The 24,058-nt window shown below is 36.5% G+C and overlaps 1 protein-coding gene across 1 annotated transcript in view; it reads left to right on the top strand.

Annotated features, from left to right (window-relative positions):
• Positions 1–24,058, top strand: part of LOC122738591 (cation channel sperm-associated protein subunit beta-like) — a 198,378-nt gene that overhangs the window by 136,862 nt on the left and 37,458 nt on the right. Inside the window, exons 19-20 of the mRNA XM_043980582.1 lie at positions 5,737–5,744; positions 16,728–17,058. Coding sequence (XP_043836517.1) covers positions 5,737–5,744; positions 16,728–17,058 — 339 coding nt within the window. The remainder of the gene's footprint in view (positions 1–5,736; positions 5,745–16,727; positions 17,059–24,058) is intronic.

The following is a 24,058-nucleotide window of genomic DNA, read 5'->3' as shown; positions in this document are numbered from 1 at the left end:
TGGTGGGTGGATAATTTGAATTATTTTATTTAGAAAACTGCCTATTCATATCTCTTAGAGATTTAGCTATACAGGATTGGCATTCTTTATATATATATATATATATATATATGTATATGTATATGTATATGTATATGTGTATATATATATGTGTGTGTGTATATATATATATATATATATATATATATATATATATATATATATGCAATGAGTGTTAAGTGACTTCTCCAGGATCACACAGCGAGTAGTGTCAAGTGTCTGAGGTTGGATTTGAACTCAGGTCCTCCTGAATCCAGAGCCAGTGTTATATCCACTGTGCCACCTAGTTACACCCCCTATTCTTTTATATTTGTATTAGCTCTTTATATATCTTGAATATCAAAACACTATCAGGGAAATTGATGGAAGTATTTTCCTCCAAATTGACTAAATTTATTCTAACTACATTGATTGTTTATTTTTGATGATACTTTCCCCAACTGCATTAAAAATATCGTTGATTCATTTCAAAAATATTTAATTCCAAATTCTCTCCCCCTCCCTCCTCTCCCCTCCCACTTAAGATGGTAAGAAATTTTATATAGGTTGCACAAGTGTAATCATGCAAAAAACATTTCTATGTTAGCTATATTGCAAAAGAAAATGGACCCCCCAAAACCCCCCAAGCAAACCACAAAAAATAAGAAAATGTAAAATATTATGCTTTAATTTGCCTTCAGACTCCTTCAGTTCTTTCTCTAGAGGTGGACAACATTTTTCATCATGAGTCTTTGGAATGGTCTTGGATCATTGTATTGCTGAGAGTAGCTATCATTCACAGTTCATAATAGTGCAATATGGCTTTAATGTGTACAGTGGTCTATTGGTTCTGCTCAATACATTTACCATCAATTCATATAAATCTTTACAGGTTTTTCTGAAAGCATCCTATCCATCATTTCTTACAGCATAATAAAATTCCACTATAATCATGTGCCACAATTTATTCAGCCATTCCTCAATTTGATGGGAAATCCTCTTTATTTCCAATTATTTGCCCTATAAAAAGAGCTGCTGTGAATATTTTGCATAGATGTCCCTTCCCCTTTTCTTGATCTCTTGGGATACAGACCTAGTAGTGATATTTCTAAGTCATAGTGTATATACAGTTTATTAATTATGTTTGTGCAAATTTTTTCTGCATTTGAGTTTTTCTTTCTGAATATATTTTTTATTTCTTTGTCACAATATTTCCCTTTCTATTTTCCTCTACACAACCTTAAGAGTCAGAACAAAGGATAAGAAAAGAAAAAAAAAACATCCAAACTAACTTACATAATGGAAAAAAGTCAGACTAATTTAACACCTCAACAAGAAACCAGAGATCTGTTTTCTCATATCTCTTCTTTAGGACTAAACCTCGTAATTATAATTTTGCAGTATTGAGTTTGCTATTGCTTTGTAGTTGCTTTTCTATCATTTACATTGCTGTAATCATTGTGTTAATTGACTTCCTGATGATGCATACTTCATTTTGCAATAGTCACATAATTTTTCCTATCCTAGTGTGTATATATTATATTAATTGTTTCCTACAGAACAGTATGCAATATTATACATTACATTTACGTAATACAACTTGTTTTAGCCATTATCCAATTTCATGGGCATTTACTTTATTTCTAGTTATTAGAAAACGTGTTTCTATAACTATTTTATTCTTCCTGTTCCTGTCTATAGATATCAAATTTATTGTTTTCTTTGAGAGCAATAATATTCTGTTACATTTATGTACCACAACTTATTTATTCTTTTCTCTAAATATGATGTATATATAGCTTTCATCTTTATCATTGACCTTTTGTGTAATCTATCTTTAGCAATGCATTCTAGCCATTGTCTTATAATAACCCAATGCTTTGTAGACTTGTTGAATCAGTTTATAGCTAAACCAATAAATCATTAGTGTGCTCATCTTTCTACAAACACTACCAACATTGATCACTCTCATCTTTGTCATCTCTTTTTTGAAAGGAATGTTTGAACTTTAAACAAAGCTAACACCCTGAACATTCTAAACTCTGAACATAGCTTCTATTAAAATAATGTGCTTTTTAAAACCAAAATATTTTTCCAATAATACCATTGAGAATTTAAAGGGAAATGATCAGGCTACAAATTACTCTTTTTTTTTTTGGTGAGGCAATTGGGGTTAAGTGACGTGCCCAGCGTCACACAGCTAGTAAGTGGTCAGGTGTCTGAGGTCGAATTGAACTCAGGTCCTCCTGAATCCAGGGCTGGTGCTCTATCCACTGTTCCACCTAGCTTGCCCCCAAATTACTCTTTTAACCAAATATTTTAGAGAACTTAAAATTCACTTGGAGGGGCAGCTAGGTGGCACAGTGGATAAAGCACTGGCCCTAGATTCAGGAGGATATGAGTTCAAATCTGGCCTCAGATACTTGACATTTACTAGCTGTGTGACCCTGGACAAGTCACTTAACCCCCATTGCCCAGCCCAAAAAAATTCACTTGGGAACATAAAAAATTAAAGCTAAATGTTCACATGTCATTCAGTTTAGGAATATGAAGCCATGGATTGGGATTAAATTATGGCTTGTCATCTTGTTTAGTAAGGAACATTAAGTTAGTAACTGAGTATCATTATAGTTATGATTGACCTTTCTTTTCATTATCAATAGGTAACAATTTTCATGAGAACTATTTGTTCATATACTTGCACCATATTCATTGTGGACCTTTCCATTGTGGTTGTCTCATATAGCGGAAGGAGAACTACCCTCAAAGCCAGGAAGATGTGTTGAAGTTTCTCCTGGGGAAGTCACTTATTCTCTTTCTGCTCTATGTGTAAGGGGCTAAAATTCTAGCTAGTCTGTCTAAAATATCTAATGAGTAGTTGCCAATAAATTATAAGTTTTAGCAAGAGTTTAGACTTTTAAGTATTTATTAAGGAGAAAAAGAATTTGGTGAAAAGAGACAAAGAGGCCTAGATTCAGCTGTCTATCTCAGGGAGCCTGCATTTCTGCTCTACTCTCCACAAGAGTCCTGATGAAAGAGAGCAAGTGAGCAACCTTGCCCCTTCTTCCTCCCACAAGCCTCCTGTGAAACAGGGAACATCCCGTGTGCACACACACATACAGCTCCAAGCTAATTGGCTGCTAGCTTTGATAGACGGTACCCATGAGCAAACATCACTTCCTGACACCAAGGACCTGACCACATGGCTTGCCCTCAGTTGCCTTCTCCTCATGGCAGAGCTTTCCTACAGTAACTCTCCAGCAGGTGGCATCACTTCAATTGTTACATATGGAACTACCGAAGACTGTACATTGCAAAAATATATATCAATCTGTGTTAGTAGAAGGAATTTTCTTATGCAGTATGTTCCTATGCCAATGAAATCATAGGAGAGTGAACAGTTTTCCACTTTCTAAAATAAAAGTTTCCTACTAAAAATTCTCATTCCTTTCTTCTTTAACAGGTTTTCCTCCTACTTGATTTTAGTAAGAGACAAAAATTCTTTCCAGAAAACAATCCTAAAAAGATAATGCTAATAGCATACAGTTGCTCTATGTAGCAGTCAGATGCTTAATATTGATTAAGCACCTATTCTGTGCCAGCCACTGTGCATAATAATATAGATAGAAGAGGCAAAAGACAGTTCCTTCTCTAAGAACTCTCTCACATAAAACAAAATATGAAAACTTTTCTTTCCTTGGAGGGAGATGAGGAAGCTGTTGGAGCTTCTTCAGAAGTAGAATGATTTCAGCTCATGTTCAAAAAGTCTGGAAGATCTCTCTCTCTTATTTTGATTCCTTCTCTCCAATTTTCTTTCTGTTTCCATTGAACCTTTCAAATTAAATAGGGCAATCCATCTCTTCTCTCTAGTGAGATACTTCAAACTGCCCATTTGTATCACTAAATACCATGGGAAGTTTTTCTAGTTGGCCTAAATTCCTGGATATGGAATTTGTGCCAGGGTTAGGCTTGAAATTCTCCTGTATTGGGGGAAGGGTTGAGCCATCTCTGCTCAGTTCCATCCCTTTTTCACCCTGGAAATACTACTTCCTTATTGTCAGTTGAGATGGAATGGTTGGAACCAAGCTACAATCTCCATTGTAATTTATGGTTTTTGCTTCCAAATACTGCTTTCTGACCATCTTCTTATATATTCCTGGATTGGAGCGGGGATTATTGACACTTCTCTTTGGTTTAGTTGATCATTGTTTCCTCTCTCTCCTTTTAAAATCTTTGCAGGAGTATTTATCAGGGGAATGGACCAACCAGGACATTTCATATCTTCATATTAACTGGAAGCCTATTTTGTAAGCCTATGACTCCTACTTAAGAAGGAAATTCAGGCCAGGCATGCCTCATTATTCTCCAGACTTCATTCTAGACTTTCTCTACCATGATCTAAGGCCAGGTACCTTCATCTCAAATCTGGTTTTCCCTCCCCAACTTTTTGATTTTCTTTTATGGCTTGTTTTTCCTTATGTGAATGTAAGCTCTTTCAGGGAAGAGGCTGTCTTTTTATTCCCAATTCTTAAAATAGGGCCTAGCATATAGTTAATACTTAGTAAATGATTGTTGACAGAGTGAGTATAACATTATAATGAGAATATTTGGAAATAGGAGCAAATAGCTTGGAATCCTTGAATGTTTTTTCATGGTTTCCTAAATAGTCAGCTTTCTTCTTTTACTCTCTTGTGTCCAGCTGATTCAATTCAACAAACATTTTAAGAATATCACCTGTTTTTTATCTTCCAGATTATACCTCAGTTTATAAGTAATCAGGGAATTCTTGGCAAGTTAGCTGCTCCTTATTTTTGCAGTTTTTTCAAGAAATCTTTGTTTTCCTCTCATCTTTTAAAATTTTATTTTTTAATGAACAGGTATTTATTTCCTTACACTCCTTCTTCTCCCCATCCCCATTGAGAAATAAGAAAAGCAAAACTATGTAACAAAGATGCATAATGAAGTAAAACAATTTTTATGTGGCATGTCCAAAAAATCTCATTATGATTCCTGAATATATCATTTCTTTCTTAGGAGGTATAAGTAGCATGTTTCATCATCAGTCCTCCCAAATCATGGCTTGTCAGTGCATTGTAAAAGTTGACTTTCAAAGTTCTAAATTTTTATATCATTGTTATTATATAAACTGTTCTCCTTGCTTTCCCTCTTTTGTAAAAGCCTCTATTTTATTCCCATAATGTATAATACTGAATTTTGTTTTTAAATAGGTATTACTTAGCATTTAAGGAAATATTCATTTCAAGATGGTGGAATAAGACAGGAAATATCCTTTCACCAAATAAGATAAAACATTGCCTCGAAGTGAACTTTAACAGCAGAAATAATTAAAAGTCAAAGTAAAGCAGTTTGTCCTTCTAAGACAACTGAGGAAGACCTTAGGAGAGACTTCTAGGGAAATACCTTCAGAGAAACTTCACTGAATCAACAAACAAGTCCTGGAGGCAGCTGAGTAGGGTGGCATGCTCGTTTTTAGGAACTTTCACCTTATGGACAGTGTGGATGATGTAACACAGCTTATTAGGGGAAGACCAGGTGAGCTGTGATGACCAGATGTGGTCCTGGGCTATGTCTGTGAGTGAGGAGGAGTGAGCACACACCTGGTGAGTGTCGTAACAGAGGGGCAAGGACCTGGCTGGCTGTGGACACTTGTACAGTAGAGCAGAGTTCCTAGTTTTGGTTCCAGGGTAGCAGGTAGAGCTGAAGTTGTAGCTTTGGAGGAACCACAGGAAGCAACAATATTTGAGGTGATGGCTTAGCTAGGGGCCCTAGCCATGTCTTGTGGCAGGGAGGATTACTTCTGGCTGGGCCCCCAGACAGTGCTTAGAAAACAACAGTACAAAGAACTTGAAGTCTGAGGCATCATCACCCACACCTTGGGACTAGAACCTGACTATAATAATAAACTGTTTAAAAAATTAGTAAGCAAAAAGAAAGAACACAAACGATAGATAGCTACTATGGGGGAATAAAAGACCTAGGTTCATATTCAGAAGAAGATAGTGAAATTGAAAAAGGCACTCCTACTTTAAAGAAAAATGTCAAATGGTCACAAGCCTAAAAAGAGTTCTTGGAAGAGCTTAAAAAAGACTTTAAAATTCAAATAAGAAAGATTGAAGAAAAATTAGTTATGTCAAGAAAATTATGAAAAGAAAGCCAACCATTTGGAAAAATTAATCCAAAAACTTAAAGAAGAAAATGATTTCTTAAAATCTAGAATTGATCAAGGGAAAGCTAATGATGTTATATGATGCCAAGAAATAATAAAACAAAATGAAAAAGTAGAAGGGAATGTGAAACGTCATTAAAAAAGCAATTGTTCTAGAGAACAGATTGAGGAAAGACAACATAAGAATTGTTGGGCTACCTTAAAGTTTCGATAAAAAATAGGATCTGAATATATTACAAGAAATCATTAAGGAAAATTTCCCTGAAGTTCTAGAATGAGAGGATAAAATAGAAATAGGAAAAAAATCCATTGATCACCTTCTAAAAGAGATGACAAGATGAAAACTCACAGGAACCTCATAAGTTTGTAAGCTCCCCAGTTAAGCAGAAAACACTATAAGCAACAAGAAAAAAACTAATTTAAATACTGTGGAGATACAGTCAGGATAACACAAGATCTAACAATTTTTACATTAAAAGAGTGAAAGGCTTGAAACATTATATTTCAAAGAATAAAGGAGCTGGGGTCACAATCAAAAATAACTTACCCAGAAAAACTGAGTATAATTCTGAAAGAAGAAAATTAATATTGAATGAATTGAAAGACTTTCAGGCATTTGTGACAAAAAGACCTGACCTCAATGGAAAATTTTACATATAAGATCCAGGAGAAATATAAGGCAAACATTAAAGACCAATTATAAAGCACTCAATAAGGTCAAACTGTTTGCATCTTATTTGAGAAAATGTTATCTGTACTCTTAAAAGTCACTATAAAAATAGAAATAGAAAAAAAATTCATTGATCACTTTCCAAAAGAGATGACAAGTTGAAAACTCACAGGAACATCATAATCAAGTTTCTAAGCTCCCCATTTGAGAAAATACTATAACAAGAAACAATTAATTTAAATACTGTATAGATACAGTCAGGATAACACAAGATCTAACAGCTTCTACATTAAAAGAGTGAAAGGCTTGAAACATTATATTTCAAAGAGCAAAAGAGCTGGGGTTACAATGAAGAATAACTTACCCAGCAAATCTGAGTATAATTTTGAAAGAAGGAAACTGATATTGCAAGAGTATACAAAGGGAAGGTTTGGGGTTATGTTACATTGAGCATGATGGGATGATTATAAAAAATAAAATTGTGTAGGGATAAGTAAAGTGGAGCAATTATTTCATACAAAAAGGCTGTGAATAGAAGGACTATTAGAGTTAAAGCAGGTGGGGGAGGATGGCCAGCAGTTCTAGAATGTTATTCTTATTGGAATTTGGTTAAATAAGGAATAACATATATATCCAGAAAGCTATAAAAGTCTTCTAATTTATAAAGAAATGGGAGGATGAGGGGACAGGGTAAGGAAAGGACTTTTAGAAGGGTAGGTAGATTAAAACATAAGAATTTGGGGGATGGAGGGGCAGCTAGATAGAACAGTGGATAAAGTACCGGCCCTGGATTCAGGAGGACCTGAGTTCAAATCCAGCCTCAGACACTTGACACTTACTAGCTGTGTGACCCTGGGCAAGTCACTTAACCCCCATTGCCCCCCCAAAAAATATAAAAAAATTAAAAAAAATAATTTGGGGGATAGGATAAAGGAGGGATTATTTAAAAGGATAATAATTAGGGAAGTAGTGGTTAGAAGTAAATTAGATGATTGATTGGGAGAATGCTAAGGGGTGGAGCCAAGATTGTGGAGGAAAGGCAGTGACTTCACGGAGCTCTCACCAAGACCCCTCCAAATACCTTCAAATAATGCCATAAGACATTTCCTGGAGCAGCAGAACCCACAAAAAGATGGGATGGGATCATTTTCCAGCCAAAAACAGCTTAGAAGATGGGCAGGAAAGTCTGTTGAATTGGGGTGAAAGCAGAAAGCAGACCTGTGGCCAAGCTGTGCAGACGCAGACCCAGCCCCAGAGAATCAGGGCTCGGGAGTTTCTGAATCAGCTGTGGCAGCAGCTGCTTCAGGATCTCTTCCCACAGACAGTAAGGGGGGGGGCGGGGTGAGTGATTGGCCAGGGGGAAATTACAGGGGTCTCTTTGCTGGCACTGAGGCAGGACTCTGTTGTTTTTGCCTGTGCTCAGATCTGGGTCAAAGTCTTGGGTGGTAGCCCAGGTGGATACAGGGCACAGGCACACCAGAGCTTGTAGTCACAGTCAAACAGGATTCTCTTCTGGCTTAGAGGACAAGCAGGCCTGTGGTTGTTTGCAGATGAGAGCACAGGCCAGGGAATTGGTGAATGTTCCTCTCCTTAAATTGTACCACCTGGGACCCTCTGAAGCTTGTGACAGTGTGCCCTCGACCACGGAAGCAGTGCCCCACTTTAAGAAGGAGTTAAAAGTCAAGAAATAGACTGTGAAAATGAGCAAACAGAAAAAAAATCCAACCCTAGAAAGTTTCTATGGTAACGAGGAAGATCAAAATACACCCTCAGAAGAAGTCGACAAAGTCAAAGTTCCTACATTCAAATCCTTCAAGAAAAATATGAATTGGTCTCAGGCCATAGACGAGTTCAAAGATTGGCTTTGAAAATAAAGTAAGAGAGGTAGAGGAACAAATGGAAAGAGAAATCAGAGTGATGCAGGGAAATCATGAAAAAAAAGTCAACAGCTTGAAAAGCCAAATTAGTCAAATGGAAAAGGAGGTACAAAAGCTCTCTGAAGAAAATAATTGCTTAAAAATTAGGATTGAGCAAATGGAAGCTAATGACTTTATGAGAAATCAAGACACAATAAAGCAAAACCAAAAGGATGAAAAAATAGAAGGCAATGTGAAATATTCTTGGAAAAATAACTAAACTGGAAAATAGATCTAGGAGAGATAATTTGAAAATTATTGAACTACCTGAAAACCATAATAAAAAAAGAGCTTAGATGTCATATTCCAAGAAGTTGACAGGGAAAATTGGCCTGATATTCTAGAAGCAGAAGGTAAAATAGAAATTGAAAGAATCCACCAATCAACTCCTGAAAGAGATCCTAAAATGAAAACTTCCAGAAATATTACAGCCAAATTCCAGAGCTCCCAGGTCAAGGAGAAAATATTGCAAGCAGCTAGAAAGAAACAATTCAAGTATGGTGAAGCCACAATCAGGATAACACAAGATCTAGCAGCTTCTACATTAAAGGATTGGAGGGCTTGGAATATGATATTCTGGAGGGCTAAGTAACTGGGATTACAACAAGAATCCAGCTACCCAGCAAAACTGTGTATAATCTTTCAGGGGGGAAATGGGAATTAAATGAAAGAGAGGACTTTGAGGCATTCATGATGAAAAGACCTGAGGTGAATAGAAAATTTGACTTTCAAATACAAGACCCTAGAGAAGCATAAAAAGGTAAAGAGGAAAAATAAATAATAAGTGCTATTAAAAGGTTAAACTGTTTTACATTCCTACATGAGAAGATGATACTTGTAACATCTCATTATTAGGGCAAATGAATGGAGTGTATTTAGACAGAAGGCACAGGTATGAGTTGAATATGAAGGGATGGTATCTTTAAAAATAAAATTAGGGGGTGAGAGGAATACACTGGGAGAAAGGGAAAAGGAGAGGTGGAATGTAGTAAAGTATCTCACATGAAAAAAGCAAGAAAAAGCTAATGAAGTGGTGAGGGGGAAGATGGGGGAGTTGTGGGAGTTGTGGGGGAGTGAGTGAGCCTTACTCTCATAAGAATTGGCTCAAAGAGGAAATAACATACATACTCAATTGGGTACAGTAATCTACCATACCCTGCAGGAAAGTAGGACAGAAAGGGGATAAGGGAGGGATATGAAGGAAGGCAGGGCAGATTGGGGAGGGGACAGTCAGAAGCAAAACAGTTTTGAGGAAGAATAGGGAGAAAGAAGATAGAAAATAAAGTAAATATCCTGGGGAAGGAATAGAATGGATGGAAACACAGCAATAGTAAATTAAAAAATTTGAAGCAGAGGCAAGAGCAATGTAAGATGATGATGATGGATTGATGAGGATGATGATTGATTGATTGACAATGACTGATTGATGATAATAAAATGTATGGCATTTTGCTGGGCTAATGTGAAGAAAATTTCTTGTCATGTATAGGTACTATATAAATGTTATCTATTATTGTTGTTGCAATAATCAACCTCATGGGTTTATTGTAAGGAAATCTCTCTTTAAAGTACTGTATAAGTGTAGTTTACTATAAAAAATGATGAGCAGGATGCTATCAGAAAAACTTGGAAAGACTTGCATGAGCTGATGCAAAAGTGACATGTATTGCATACAAAATAACAGCAATGTTGTAAGATGATCTACTATGAAGGACTTAGTTATTTTCAGCAATATAATGATCCAGGACAACTCTGAAGGACTTATGAAAAATTCAATCCATATACAGAGAAAGAACTGATGGTCTCTGAATACAAATTGAAGCATTTTTGTTAGTTCATTTTTCTAAATTTTTTTGTCTGTTTTCTTTCATAACCTTACTAATGTGGAAACGTTTTGCATGACTACGCATGTAAAAAATATAAAAAACTTTTAACATATTAAAAAAAGAAATAAATCAGATGTGAGGAGACAGGGTAAAAAGATAAAGTGAGAAGGATAATAAAGAAGAAAAATAGGACTGAGGGAAAAACGCAACTAATAATTGTAACTTTGAATGTGAATGGAATGAACTTACCCCTAAAATGGGTATTTGCTATGCTGATTGTTAAAAGTTTTTGTTTTAAAGTCATGTGTCCTCTAACACACCTATGGAAGCTCATAGGCTACAGTTTTCAGTGACTGTTGAACCATAAAGTGTTTCAAATTTAGAAAGTATTGTTTTGTGATTTTCTTTTTTTCTCTGAAGTGATTCCCCAGTTGCCATATTTAGATTGAGTACATGCAATTGGCATTTAAAGGAGAGAAAGTCCAAGGTAATTCTTATATCTATGAATTGTTTTATAGGTGCCTCAATCTTTATAATTATTGTCTTGCAGAATATATTCTCGATTTATAGATATCATTTTGGGTGGATGTAAATGTGTGAGTCACAGCCTAGACCATCCCTTCCCACAAAGAGTTCTGGTTCTTGACTCATATAGACCTAGATTCATCCTGGTGAAGGCCTAACTACAAAGTTGAGAGGGGGTGGCTTTCTCTATATTCAGACATATTGTCCCCAAAGAAAATAGACCACTCAAAGTATATATAGTGCCATGTTTGAAAGAGGATCTGCCCCACACTATTACAGATGTTTGTATTGAAGAAGATATTTCCATGAAAGTCAGTTTGCTATTTAAATAACCCTTTCTTTTTCAAAGAAAGTTGAGGATCATTTGAGCAATCAAATAGAATTATAAAAATTATAGCCTTAGAAAGTCATGTCATGTCAATCTTACTCATATTCTGTTCTGTACAACACTATATTTACCAAATATGAAAGATTCCAGAAGTTGATGTCTAAAAAGGAAAGTCAGAATGGATCCTGAATAACTTCCCATAGCAATGTGCTAAATGTGTTCATGAGTAACAGTGTTCATGGACATTTTTTTTCCTACTGGTCAATAGTAAAATATTTATATAAAAATATAATTAAAAACACCTTAGCCTTTTTCAGACATGAATATCTGAATATATGCTACCTCTAAATGCAGGCACATTCCTTAAGAGAGATCTCTTTGAATGAAAAAAGAGATACAAACTGAAAAATAACTCATAAAATAAAAGTCCAAATAAAGTCAAATAAAGTCCAACATAGTTTTTTTTTAACATTTTTATTTAAAGTTTTACGTTCCAAATTCTATCCCTTCTTCCCCTCTCCTCCCCCAGCAAGCAGATATACGTTCAATTATCTAAAACATTAACATATTAGTCATTTTGTATAAGAAAACTTGAATAAAAGAAAAAATGAAAGAAAGTGGAAAAATAGCATGCTTCAGTCTGTGTTCAGTCGATATCACTTTTTTCTTTGGAGGTGGATAGTATGCTTCATCATTAGTCCTTTGGGATTGTCTTGGATCATTGTATTGCTGAGAATAGTTTGTCATTTGAAGTTCATCAAACAATATTGCACAATGTTCTCCTGCTTCTGTTCACTTCACCATATGTCAATTCATACAAGTCTTTCCAGGCCTTTTTGAAATGATAGTGCTTGTCATTTCTTTCTTTTTTTTAAAAAAATATTTATTTATTTAAAGTTTTGAGTTACAAATTCTATCTCTCTCTCATTCACTCCCTCCCTCCTCTCTCTCCTTAACAAGATTGAAAGCAATCAGTATAGCTTATACATGTGCAATTATGTAAAACATTACCATATTAGTCATTTTACATAAAAAGACTCAAGTTAAAGAAAGAGAAAGTGCAAAATAGCATGCTTTAGTCTCTGTTTAATCAATATCAGTTCTTTGGAGGTGGATAGCATATACTTCATCATTAGTTCTTTTTGGATTGTCTTGGATCATTGCATTGCTAAGGGAAGTTGTCATTCACAATGCTCATATAGTTATAATGTTGTCACTGTGCACAATGTTCTCCTGGTTCTGCTCACTTCACTATGCGTCTTTCTAGGTTTTTCTGAAATCATCCTGCTTGTCATTTCTTATAGCACAATAATATTCCATTACAATCATATACCACAGCTTATTCAGTCATTCCCCAATTGATGGACATTCCTTCAATGTCCAATTCTTAGCCACCACAAAGAGTTGCTATAAATATTTTTTGTATAATTTTTTTCCTTTTCTCTTTTTCAGTTACTTGTGTAAACTGTTTCCTTCCATCCTATTCCCTTTCCCATGATATTTATTCTATTTTCTATCTTCTTTTACCCTTTCCCTCCTTGGAAAGTATTTGTTTCTGATGGTCCCCTCCCCTAATTTGCCCTCCCTTCTTTTGCCCCTCTCTCTTTATCCCCTTCCCCTCCTATTTTCCTGCAGGGTTAGATAGATTACTCCACTCAATTAAGGGAGTATGTTATTCCCTCTCTGAGCCAACTCTTAAGAGATTAAGGTCTTTGAGTCAATTCTGATGAGTTTAAGGCTCATTTACTGCCCAGTTTAGATTAATCCACCCAATGGAGTGTGTATACTAATCCCTTCTTGAGCCAACTCTGATGAGATTAAGGTCTTTGAGCCTATTCTGATGAGTATAAGGTTCATTTAATGCCCTGCTCCTCTCCTATCTCTCCCCACTCCATAAACCCTTTCCTGTTTCATTCATGAGGGATTTCACCCCATTCTAGCTCTCCCCTTCCCCCTCCCCCAGTGCAATCCTCTCACCCTTTAATTTTACCCTAAAGATGTCATCATGGGGCAGCTTGGTGACACAGTGGACAAAGCACTCACCCTGGACCCAGGAGGACCCAAGTCCTCAGAGATAAGACACTCACCCACTACATGACCCCAGACATTTCACCCAACTCCAACCACCCCACAAAAAAGATAAACAAAAAATACATATTTTACAGATATCATCCCTTCATAATAAATTCCCACCTGTGCCCTCTGTCTAAATTTATTTCTATCATCTACCCTAATACTGAGAAAGTTCTTATGAGTTAGACATATCATCTTCCCATGTAAGACCATAAACAGTTTAACCTTTTAACATCCCTCTTAATTTCTTTTTCCTGTTTACCTTTTTATGCTTCTCTAGGGTCTTTATTTGAAAGTCAAATTTTCTATTCAGTTCAGGTCTTTTCATCATGAATACTTGAAAGTTCTCATTTTCATTGAAGTCCTATTTTTCCCCTGGAAAGATTATAGTCAGTTTTGCTGGGTAGGTTTTTCTTGGGTGTAATCCCAATCCCTTTGCCCTCTGGAATATCATATTCCATGCCCTGCAATCCTTTAATAAAGAAGCTTCTATATCTTGTGTTATCCTGACTGTGGCTTCACAGTACTTAAATCATTTCTTTTTGGCAGCTTTCAATATTTTTTCCTTGAACTGGGAGCTCTGGAATTTGGCTATAATATTCCTGAAAGTTTTCATTTTGGGATCTCTTTCAAGAGGTAATCAGTGGATTCTTTCAGTTTCTATTTTACCTTCTGCTTCTAGAATATCAGGGCAATTTTCCCTTGTGGTAAAAAGTTTTAACAGTCAGTTAGATAATGGAGAGATGCCAGTTTTTTTTAGGACCACCCTTTTGGGGAGGAGACCAACAACATGAGCTACGCACACCAGTCTGCCTGCAAAGCACGCCAGATTGCCTGCTGAGCACTCGACTTCCGGGGTGTGAGCTTAAAAGGCAAGGAGAGAACGGAAGTGGGGCTTTTTCCTGCTCTGCTGGTCTCCTGACTGTGCTGTACTCTAGACGCTGAATGGAGTTCAACTCTGCCAGGCTCGAGGTTAGCAGCAGCACGTGCTTGACACGGTTTCTCTCTCTCTCCCCAAAGGTGGCCTTGGGTTTTGGTGAGTTTTATACAGAATATAGACCAAGCTTAGACTTAAGACGATTCGCTTTGCATTTTTACTTTCCTATCCCTCTAATCAACATCACCTTGTAACTACCATACAATAAAAGCTCTAACTAGAAAACCAGAAGCTTCTTCCATTTACTAGTCTGGGAGATAAATTTAGGGAAAAGTTAAGTAGGGGAGATTTATGATCTAATATCCAATTTTAAATCTCACACCCCAAACATTTCTCAGGAGATGATGGCTAAGCTCTTTCCTTGATCATGGTTTTCAGGTAGTCCAGTAATTATCAAGTTATCTGTCCTGGAACTATTTTCCAGGTCAGCTGTTTTTTCAAGAAGATATTTCACATTGCTGTCTATTTTTTTTTTATTATTCATTTGGATTTGCTTTATTGTGTCTTGGTTTCTCATAAAGTCGCTACCTTCCATTTGTTCAAGCATAATTCTTAGGCATTTAGTTTTTCTTCAGAGATCTTTTTATTTATTTTTATTTTATTTTATTTTATTTTTTGCGGGGCAATGGGGGTTAAGTGACTTGCCCAGGGTCACACAACTGGTAGGTGTCAAGTGTCTGAGGCCAGATTTAAACTCAGGTACTCCTGAATCCAGGGCCGGTGCTTTATCCACTGTGCCACCTAGCTGCCCCCATTCAGAGAGCTTTTGTATCTCTTTCCATTTGGCTTTTCAAGCTGCTGACTATTTTTCTCATGACTTTCCTGCATCACTCACATTTCTCTTTCCTCTACCTCTCTTACTTTGTCTCTAAAGTCCTTTTTGAGTACCACTATGGCCTGAGAGCAATTCATATTTTTCTTGGAAGCTTTGGATGTATGAGCCCTGACATTGTGATGCTCTTCTGAGGGTGCACCTCTATCTTCTTTGTTGCTAAAGAAACTTTCTGTTGTTCTCAACTTTCTCTGCTTGCTCTTCTTGCCCATCTTTTACTTGACTTTTAACTCCCTTTTACTGTAGGGCCCTACTTTCAAGCTATACTTTCCCAAGCTTTAGAGTGTCCCAGGTGTTTTGGTTTAAGGAAGGGCAGGTTCTTCACTCACCTAGCCTGTTTCCTGGTCTGTAGATAACCCCAAGGCCAACTTGCTAATTAACTAGACAGCAAAATTTTGTGTGCTGTGGTTGCTAGCTCTGACCAGCCTATGCCCCTCCCTCACCTGGGCCACTGACACTCAAGCTTACTTCCTGGTTCCCCTCAGGGGTGCAACACCTAAGTTCCACCTCAGTGCCAGCAGAGACCCCTGTAATCTTCCCCCTGCCAAGTGCTCAGCTCTCTCACCAGACTGTGAGCTTACTTCCAGATGAAATAGGTGCTGCAGCTGATTCAGAGGCTCTGGGGATCTCTTTCCTTGGCTCAGCTTGCCTGGGATTGGATTTGTGCCAGTGTGACTGTGGGGTTGGGACTCACTCCTGCCCCAGTACAGCAGCCCCCTCCTTCCAACCTTCTAAGCTGTCTTTGGCTGGAAAATTATCTCAGCCTGTTCTTTTGTGGGTTTTGCTGCTCCAGGAATGACATTATTTGGAGGTTTTTTGGAGCGACCGTGTTGAGTCCTGAGAACTTACTGCCTTTCCTCTCCCAAAATAGCTTTTTATATAAGTTGAATTTTGGAAAAAAAACAAGGTGCAGCCTATATTTTAAGAAATATTCTATCTGAAGACTGAGTATATAAAAGAAGAATAAGACTAATTCTGCATACTTTGAACTAAAAGGGAGATTTGTGAGTAATGAATGGAACTTATAGTAAAGTGGATTTAGGGCAAACAGATCCTAAGAGGTCTTCAGAAGGTCATAGAATACTTTCCAAGGGAATTTATAGTCACTGGAAGTGTTAAAAGAGAGCCAAGATCACTCATAAGGGATGTTGTAGGGGAATTCCTGCATTAGATATGGGGTTACACTGTATCACCCGTATGATTGCTTATAAACCATTGATTTTATGATTCTTTTGTCACATATGATTGCGTCATGGGATAACCCAAATGTAGCCTTAGGATTTTGGGTCTAAGCTACAATTAAAAAATTCATCTGTCAGTTATATTTATCAATTTTCCTGCTAAAAATACATTCATTTCTCTTAAACAAATATGTCTCATAATTGTTTTTTCTTTTTCCAGAGAAATATTCAAAGACTCCTCAATTTAAAAATAATGACATTGGAAAAACTGTGGTGATTCCTGGTCGTAGCAGCCTCCTAATTCTTGAGATTTTGAATACCTCAATAGCTTTAGCTCTTGCTACCATGCCTAATAGTGTGCCTTTAGGTGAACGTATTGAAAGCAGACGGTGGTTCCTGTATCACTTTGGGACTATGGCTACATCCGGATGGTACATTACTCCATCCTTGTGTAAACATGTGATCGTACATGATGATGTCCAGACAGGAAAGCACATACTGAAATATCTTGATCTGGGGTCTGACTTTAACTTTAAAATTAAGGTTTTGTCAGATGTGCCATACAGTAAGTTTCATTTTTTTCTTAAACATTGCAAATAATAACTCATAATTTTGGGATTCCCTTCCTTTTCTTGATTATGATATGTTCCTCTTGATATTTGGTTTATTTTATTTTAAAGAACATGTTAGAGGTTCCTCTAAAGATATTTTTCTTTTGACAATTTTCTTTTTCTGTCATAACACATTTTAAATATTTTGAACCCTTGACTTTTAAAATGTAGCAAATTGAGTACTGAGTTAATCAAAGCTTTATACTTCGCTCTGAACTAAAAAATATATACATATATAGCTTCAATCTACATTTACTTAAATTTAAAATCTTTTATGATCATTATTTCAATAATATATTATATGCATATATCTGCATGCAGATTTACTTGTACATGCTTATAAATATACATATTTATATGTTGGTCTAAATATAATTTTTATGATATTACTTTATATATCATGTATATTTTACATAGCTACTGTGGAAATTTATTTTGATTTGGGGACCCTACCTTTAGGCTGAGATCAGAAAGCCTTAGGCCCTCAGGGTCTCTTCTGTGTAGGAGGTGCTGGTGCCCCTCCCCCTCCGCTTCAGCTGAGCCAAAAAGCCCCGTGGGCTGTACAAGATGCCAGGTCAGACAGCTGGGGGGAAAAAGCCCCCAGCTCCCTCCGACCTGAGCGGAGGTATCCGAGAGATCCTGGGCTTGTCCAGGCTGAACTCTGGTGTATCACGTGAGGCTTGAGCACACCCCCCACCACCAGCCACAGCCCTGGCTGGAGGATTAGCTTGGTCTGTTGGGGTGCAGGAAGCCCCGAGATTTGAGCGGAGAGAAGAAAAGGTATATATAGACCTGGTAGTTAGACTCAGAGAGGGGGCTGACGAGATTAGAGAAGTTGAAGACTAGAGATGAGGCGGCTGATGAGATTAGAAAGGTTGGGGGCATGGCAGACTAGAAAAGGGGCTACAAGGACGCAGGTGAAGGCTAAAGGACTAGGAGCAGAGAAAAGAGAGGCCGAAGGGCAGACTGACAGAGCAGACAGACAGAAGGTCGGTGAGAGAGAAACACGGGTTCAGCAGTGGCAGTAAGGAGAGGAAAGTTAGAAGCAGGGGGATTTACAAAGTGAAAGGGGCTCAGAGTTAGAATAAAGGACCTGAGTGCCCTAAGGCAAGAGGCAGCTAAGGCCCTTATTGTATTAAAGAAGGTCCAGGCGCAGCAGGTGGGAAAGAGACTCAGTGGAAAGAGACTCACCACAATGCAGTCAGGTTGTACATTTTATTTCCCTGTATTCTTAATTTTCAATAGTATCTCATAACTAAACTCTGCTTTGATTATTTAGTTATGAGGCTTCTTAATCCTTTGCTTATCAATTTGGGAGTGGAGCAGTGTGGTGGAACTTTATATAAATGGCCCACATTAAGATAATAGCAGTCAGATAGCCAGTTAGTCACAAGTCCCAGAATTAGTACCCCAATCAAATTAGTCCCCCCAAATTAGGCCTAGTTAATAAAATATTTTTACACACTACATATAGGGATGCATTGGAATATTTCTATATACATGCATGTATATACACTATATGTTTATATTGTATTTAGAGGTTATATTGTATATATATTAATTGCCACATATATGCATAAAAGTATACATGTAAACACACATATGGATTATATACATATACATGTATGGATGATGTACACATATATACATATATGTGATAAGGAAGTTATATAGTGTATATATATATATGGAGAGAACACACATATATGTAAGCACATATGTATGTGTTTATATGTGTAATTACCTCCTTGTTCCAATAATTCTCTTTCTTTTTTAATAAAGAAGTATAGTTATATAAAACAAAGCAAATATGTCAACCATTCTGCACCTATAGATCATCACCTCTCTGCTTAGATAGGGATGATGGGCTTCATTGTTAATTGTCTGAAGTTACAACTGGTCACTGCATTTATTAGATTTCTGATTTATTTCAGTGGTTGCTCTTCACCCCCCACCCTGGTATATTCTTGTGGACATTGTATAAATTGTCCCACTGGCATCAGTTTCTGCAAATCTTCCTGGGTTTCTCTGAACTTTTCATATTCTTTTTAAAAAAAAATAGCACAGTAATATTTTACATTCTTATATCAAGTTATTTTAGCCATTTTACCTTAATTTCTCTTTATTTACTTTCTCTAAGAGTGCTTATATGAATATTTTGGTATACATTAGGACATTCATTCTTCAGTTCTAATATTAATATACCTACCAATATTGTCTCTGGGCCAAAGCTTTTTACATTTTAGTGATTTTTAGGTGTTTAATTATCAATAATTTTCCAGAAAGATTAGACTAGTTAATAGCTCCACCCACAGGGAATTACTGTGCCTGACTTCCCGAAACTCTGTCTTGGATCATTTTCATCTTTGGTCTTCTTTGCCAATCTAGGGGAGGTGAAGTACGAATTGAGAATTGCTTTAATTTTAATTTCTCTTATTATTAGTGATTTGGAGTATTCTTTCAAATATTCATAGCTTGTATTCCCATATAGAAAAATGCATATTTATATCATTTTACCACTTCTTCATGGGAGAATGGTTCCTATTCTTGTTGTTGTTTGTCCTTTATTCTCAAAGCAGACAAATGACACCACAAGAGTGATGTCTTGACTTGTGTATAAATTGGATTTAAGTGAGGCAGAGCTGCACAATTTAGCTCTGTGATCTTAGGCAAGTCACTTAAGTTTTTCCATCTACAAAATAGGGATAATAGCACTTAACTCTGAGGATTGGTGTGTGGATCAAGTAAGATAATATTTCTAAAGCATTTAGCATGACATACTAGGCATGATATAGATTATTGTTATTATTAACTTGTGAATGTTCACAGGATGTTAACTAGAATGGGAAAAGGCACACATCTCTGTTATTAATTCCCTGTTTCACTTGAATACTGGGTTTTTACTAGAGATATTTGCTATGAGAACTTCCCCCCTCATTTAATACTTTAATATTTTAATACTTTTTAATTCATCTTTTTAGTTGCATTGCTTTTGTAAGTACAAGTTTTTAAATTTATGTAACCTAATGATTTTATAATATCTTTTATGATCTTTTCATCCTCTTGTTTGATTAAGAATTGCCCCCTGACATAGCTGTATAAGGTGTATCCTTTTCTTTTCCTCTCATTTTTAAATGATATCACCTTTTATAGTTAAGCCATATTTTCACTTGGAGCCTATCATAGCTCATTGAACAACATGTGGTCAAAATTTGATTTCTCAGACTGATTTCATATTTCTAACAGTTCTTGTCAAATTGGATATCCTTATTCAAATAAGATAATTGTAAATCACTTAATACAGTGCCTGGCACATAGTAAGTGCTTTATAAATGTTAACTAGATATTAGCAGCAGCAGCAACAGCAGTAGCAGTCACCCCATCAGTAGCAATTTCTGTTCTTGGGTTTATTGAACTATATTATTGCATTTCATTACTTCTAAGTCTTGCTTACCTACCATATAACGATAAACTTTGCTTTTAAGTAAAATGATAAACTAATGATAAACTTTGCTTTTAAGTAAAACCAAATTTTCATTTTGTGTGTCTTTTGTTTGCTTTCTTGTCTTTTCTTGTTGTTGTTATTATTATTATTATTATTATTATTATTATTATTATTATTATTATTTGGTCTAGACCTGGAAATTCATTATTTAAAGAAACTCTCGTGGATAGAGCACTGGCCCTGGATTCGGGAGGACCTGAGTTAAAATCTGGCCTCAGACATTTGACACTTACTGGCTGTGTGACCCTGGGCAAGTCGCTTAACCCCAATTGCCCCCCAAAACCAAAAAAAAATTTTTAAAAAAGAAGCTCTTCTGGTTTTTAATCTACTCTGTTATCCACTTCTGTTTTATGGAAGAGTTCATCCCATTCACATTGACAGTTATGATTACTAATTGTATATTTCCCTCCATCCTGTTTTCCCCTTTTCCTTCTCACCAGTGTTTTGCTTCTGATCACCACTTCCCTCAATCTACCCTTCCTTCTATCAGCCCTACCTCTTTCCCTTTTTGTCTCCTAGTTTTGACCTTCCTTCTATCAGGAACCCACCCTTTTCTTTGCCCTCTTACTTCCCTATAGAGTAAGATAAAATTCTATGTCCAATTGCGTGTCTGTTATTCCATCTTTGAGCCAAATCAGATGAGAATAAGGTTGAAACGATAATCACTCCTCCCTTCCTTCCTTCTATTGTAATAGATCTTTTGTGCCTCTTCATGTGATATGATTTACCCTATTTTGCCTCCCCTTTCCTCTTCTTCCCATAATAATCCTTTTTGCTGCCCATCAAATTTTTTTTATACCATCATATCAAAATCAACTTGTACCCACACCCTCTGTACTCCTGTTTGCCTTAATAGAGATGCAGTTCTCAAGAGTTACAAGTATCTTTTTCCATGTAGGGATATAAACATTTTAATCTTATTGAATAACATGTTTTGTTTTTCCCCCATTTTACATTTTTATGCTTCTCTTGAATCTTGTATTTGAAGACTGAATTTTTCTGTTTGGTTCTGGACTTTTCATTAGGAAAGTTTTAAAGTCTATTTCATTGAATGCCCATCTTTTCCCCTGAAAGACTATACTTAATTTTTCTGGGTAGTACATTCTTGTTTGGAATCCAACTTCCTTTGCCCTCCAGAATATCATATTCCAAGCCCTCTGATCCTTTAATGTTGAAGCTGCCAGGTCCTGTGCAATTCTGATTGTTGTTTCTTGATATTTAAATGATTTGTTTCTGGGTGCTTGCAGTATCTTATCCTTTACTTGATAATTCTGGGATTTGACTATGATATTACTTGGAGTTTTCCTTTTGGAGTCTCTTCCAGGAGGGGATCAGTGGATTCTTTAAAAGTCATTCTGGGGGCAGTTAGGTGGCACAGTGGATAGAGCACTGGCCCTGGATTCAGGAGGATCTGAGTTCAAACCCGGCCTCATACACTTAACACTTACTAGCTGTGTGACCCTGGGAAAGTCACTTAAACCCAACTGCCTCACCAAAAAAAAAAAGTCATTCTGCTGTTTCTGTTTTATGGGTAAGCTCATCCCATTCACATTCAAAGTTATAATTGTGAGTTATACATTTCCCTCCATCCTGTTTTTCCTCACTGCTTATCCTTTTCTCCCCTTTTTACCCTATCCCTCCTCACCTGTTTGATTTATTTCTAATCACATTTTCCCTAATCCTCACACTTTAAAAATAATCCCTCCCTTATTATCTTCCCTTACCCTCCTATTCCTTAATTTCTCCACCCTTTATTCTCCCATTACTTAACCCATCATTCTAACAGTCCCCCCCTTATTTTACTCCCTCACCCTTTTGTTTCTTTTTGAGTTAAGACTTTTATGCTCTTCTAGATGTATGTTATTCTCTCTTTAACTTAGTTCTGATGAGAATAAGGTTCCAGCTTACAAGTCCTCTCCTGCTTCCATTGTAATAGTTCTTTCATTCACTCTTCATTTGTATGAGATAATAAATCCATTTTACCTCTCCCTACCCAATTCTATTTTTTAGGATCATCCCATCATACTCAACTCAACCCCAAACCTTCTGTCTATGTAATGTTATTTCAAACTACCTAAGTAATGATAACATTCTTAAGAGTTGAAGATAGTGTTTTTCTCATACAAGAAGTAAACAGTTTGACCTTATTTAATCTCTTATAGTTGGTCATTAAGTTTTATCTTCTTATGTTCCTCTAGATTCTTGGAGGTCAAATTTTCTGTTCGGTTCTAGTCTTTTCCTCACAAATCCCTGAAAGTCCTTTAATTCAATAAATATATTTTCCCCCTTGCAGGATTGCACTCAGTTTTTCTGATTGAGTTATTCTTAGTTGCAACCCCAAATCCTTTAATCTTTGGAATATAATGTTCCATGGTCTTTGGTCTTTTAATATAGAAGCTGCTAAATCTTGTGTTATCAAAGGATAACAAATAACAATGCTATCACTGCAAATGTTCTTACTTCCTGCAGACCTTTGTGGCTTACTCCTATGTCCTGGAACCAAAAACAAGGACTCTGATCTTCCGGGAGTGCTGACCACAGCCATCAGGGCTGTTGCTCCTCTGCAAATGCAATCAGAAAAGTGTACTTGCTTCTTCTTCCCATAGTCAAAGCCTGAGACTTCATATGATTAGTGCATCTAGGACTCTATCTAGCAGGGTGGAGGGCAATTTTCCCCTGATCAGCTGTCTTCCTTCCTCTTCCCCCCTCCACTGTCCATGGAGTGAAAGTTCTTGAAGCTGAGGCTGTTATAGATCAAGCTGCCCCTAAGGTTCATTGTTTATTGATTCAGCAGTGTCTGTTGGAGAACCATGCCAGGAGGTCAGATCTTTCCAAAAGTCCTCCCAAGTTGTCTTAGTCAGACAGCTGTTTTACTCTAATTTTTAATTATTTTTGCCACTCAAAGTTCACTTTGAGGTGTCATTTTAAGTTGTTTGTGGGGGAATTTGGGAAAGTCAGGTAATTTCCTCCCTTATTCCACCATTTTCTCAGAATCCTGGAATTAAGATTTTTTAAAAAGTGCTGTAGGGGGCAGCTAGGTGGCACTGGCTAGATATAGCACTGGCCCTGGATTCAGGAGGATCTGAGTTCAAATCCTACCTCAGCCACTTGACACTTACTAGCTGTGTGATGCTGGGCAAGTCACTTAACCCTCATTGCCCTGCAAAAAAAAAAAAGTGATCTAAATGTCTATATCCTTTGACCCAGAGATTCTATTACTAATCATATGTCTAGGGATCAGAAAGACAGAAGGAAAAATCCTAAATACATAAAAATATTAAAAGTGACACTTCCTTATGATAGCAAACAATTTAAAACCAAGTAAGGGATTACAATCTGAAAATAACTAAATTAATTGTTACATAAATATAATGGATTATTATTGTGGTATAAGAGCTAAGAAATAGAAAAAAAACCATCAGAGAAGCACAGGAATTTTTACCTAAAGT

The sequence above is a fragment of the Dromiciops gliroides genome, chromosome 2 (genome assembly GCF_019393635.1).
Source record: "Dromiciops gliroides isolate mDroGli1 chromosome 2, mDroGli1.pri, whole genome shotgun sequence".
Classification (NCBI taxonomy): domain Eukaryota; kingdom Metazoa; phylum Chordata; class Mammalia; order Microbiotheria; family Microbiotheriidae; genus Dromiciops; species Dromiciops gliroides.
The sequence above is the reverse complement of the archived record's forward strand: the minus strand, read 5'-3'. Positions and strand labels throughout refer to the sequence as shown.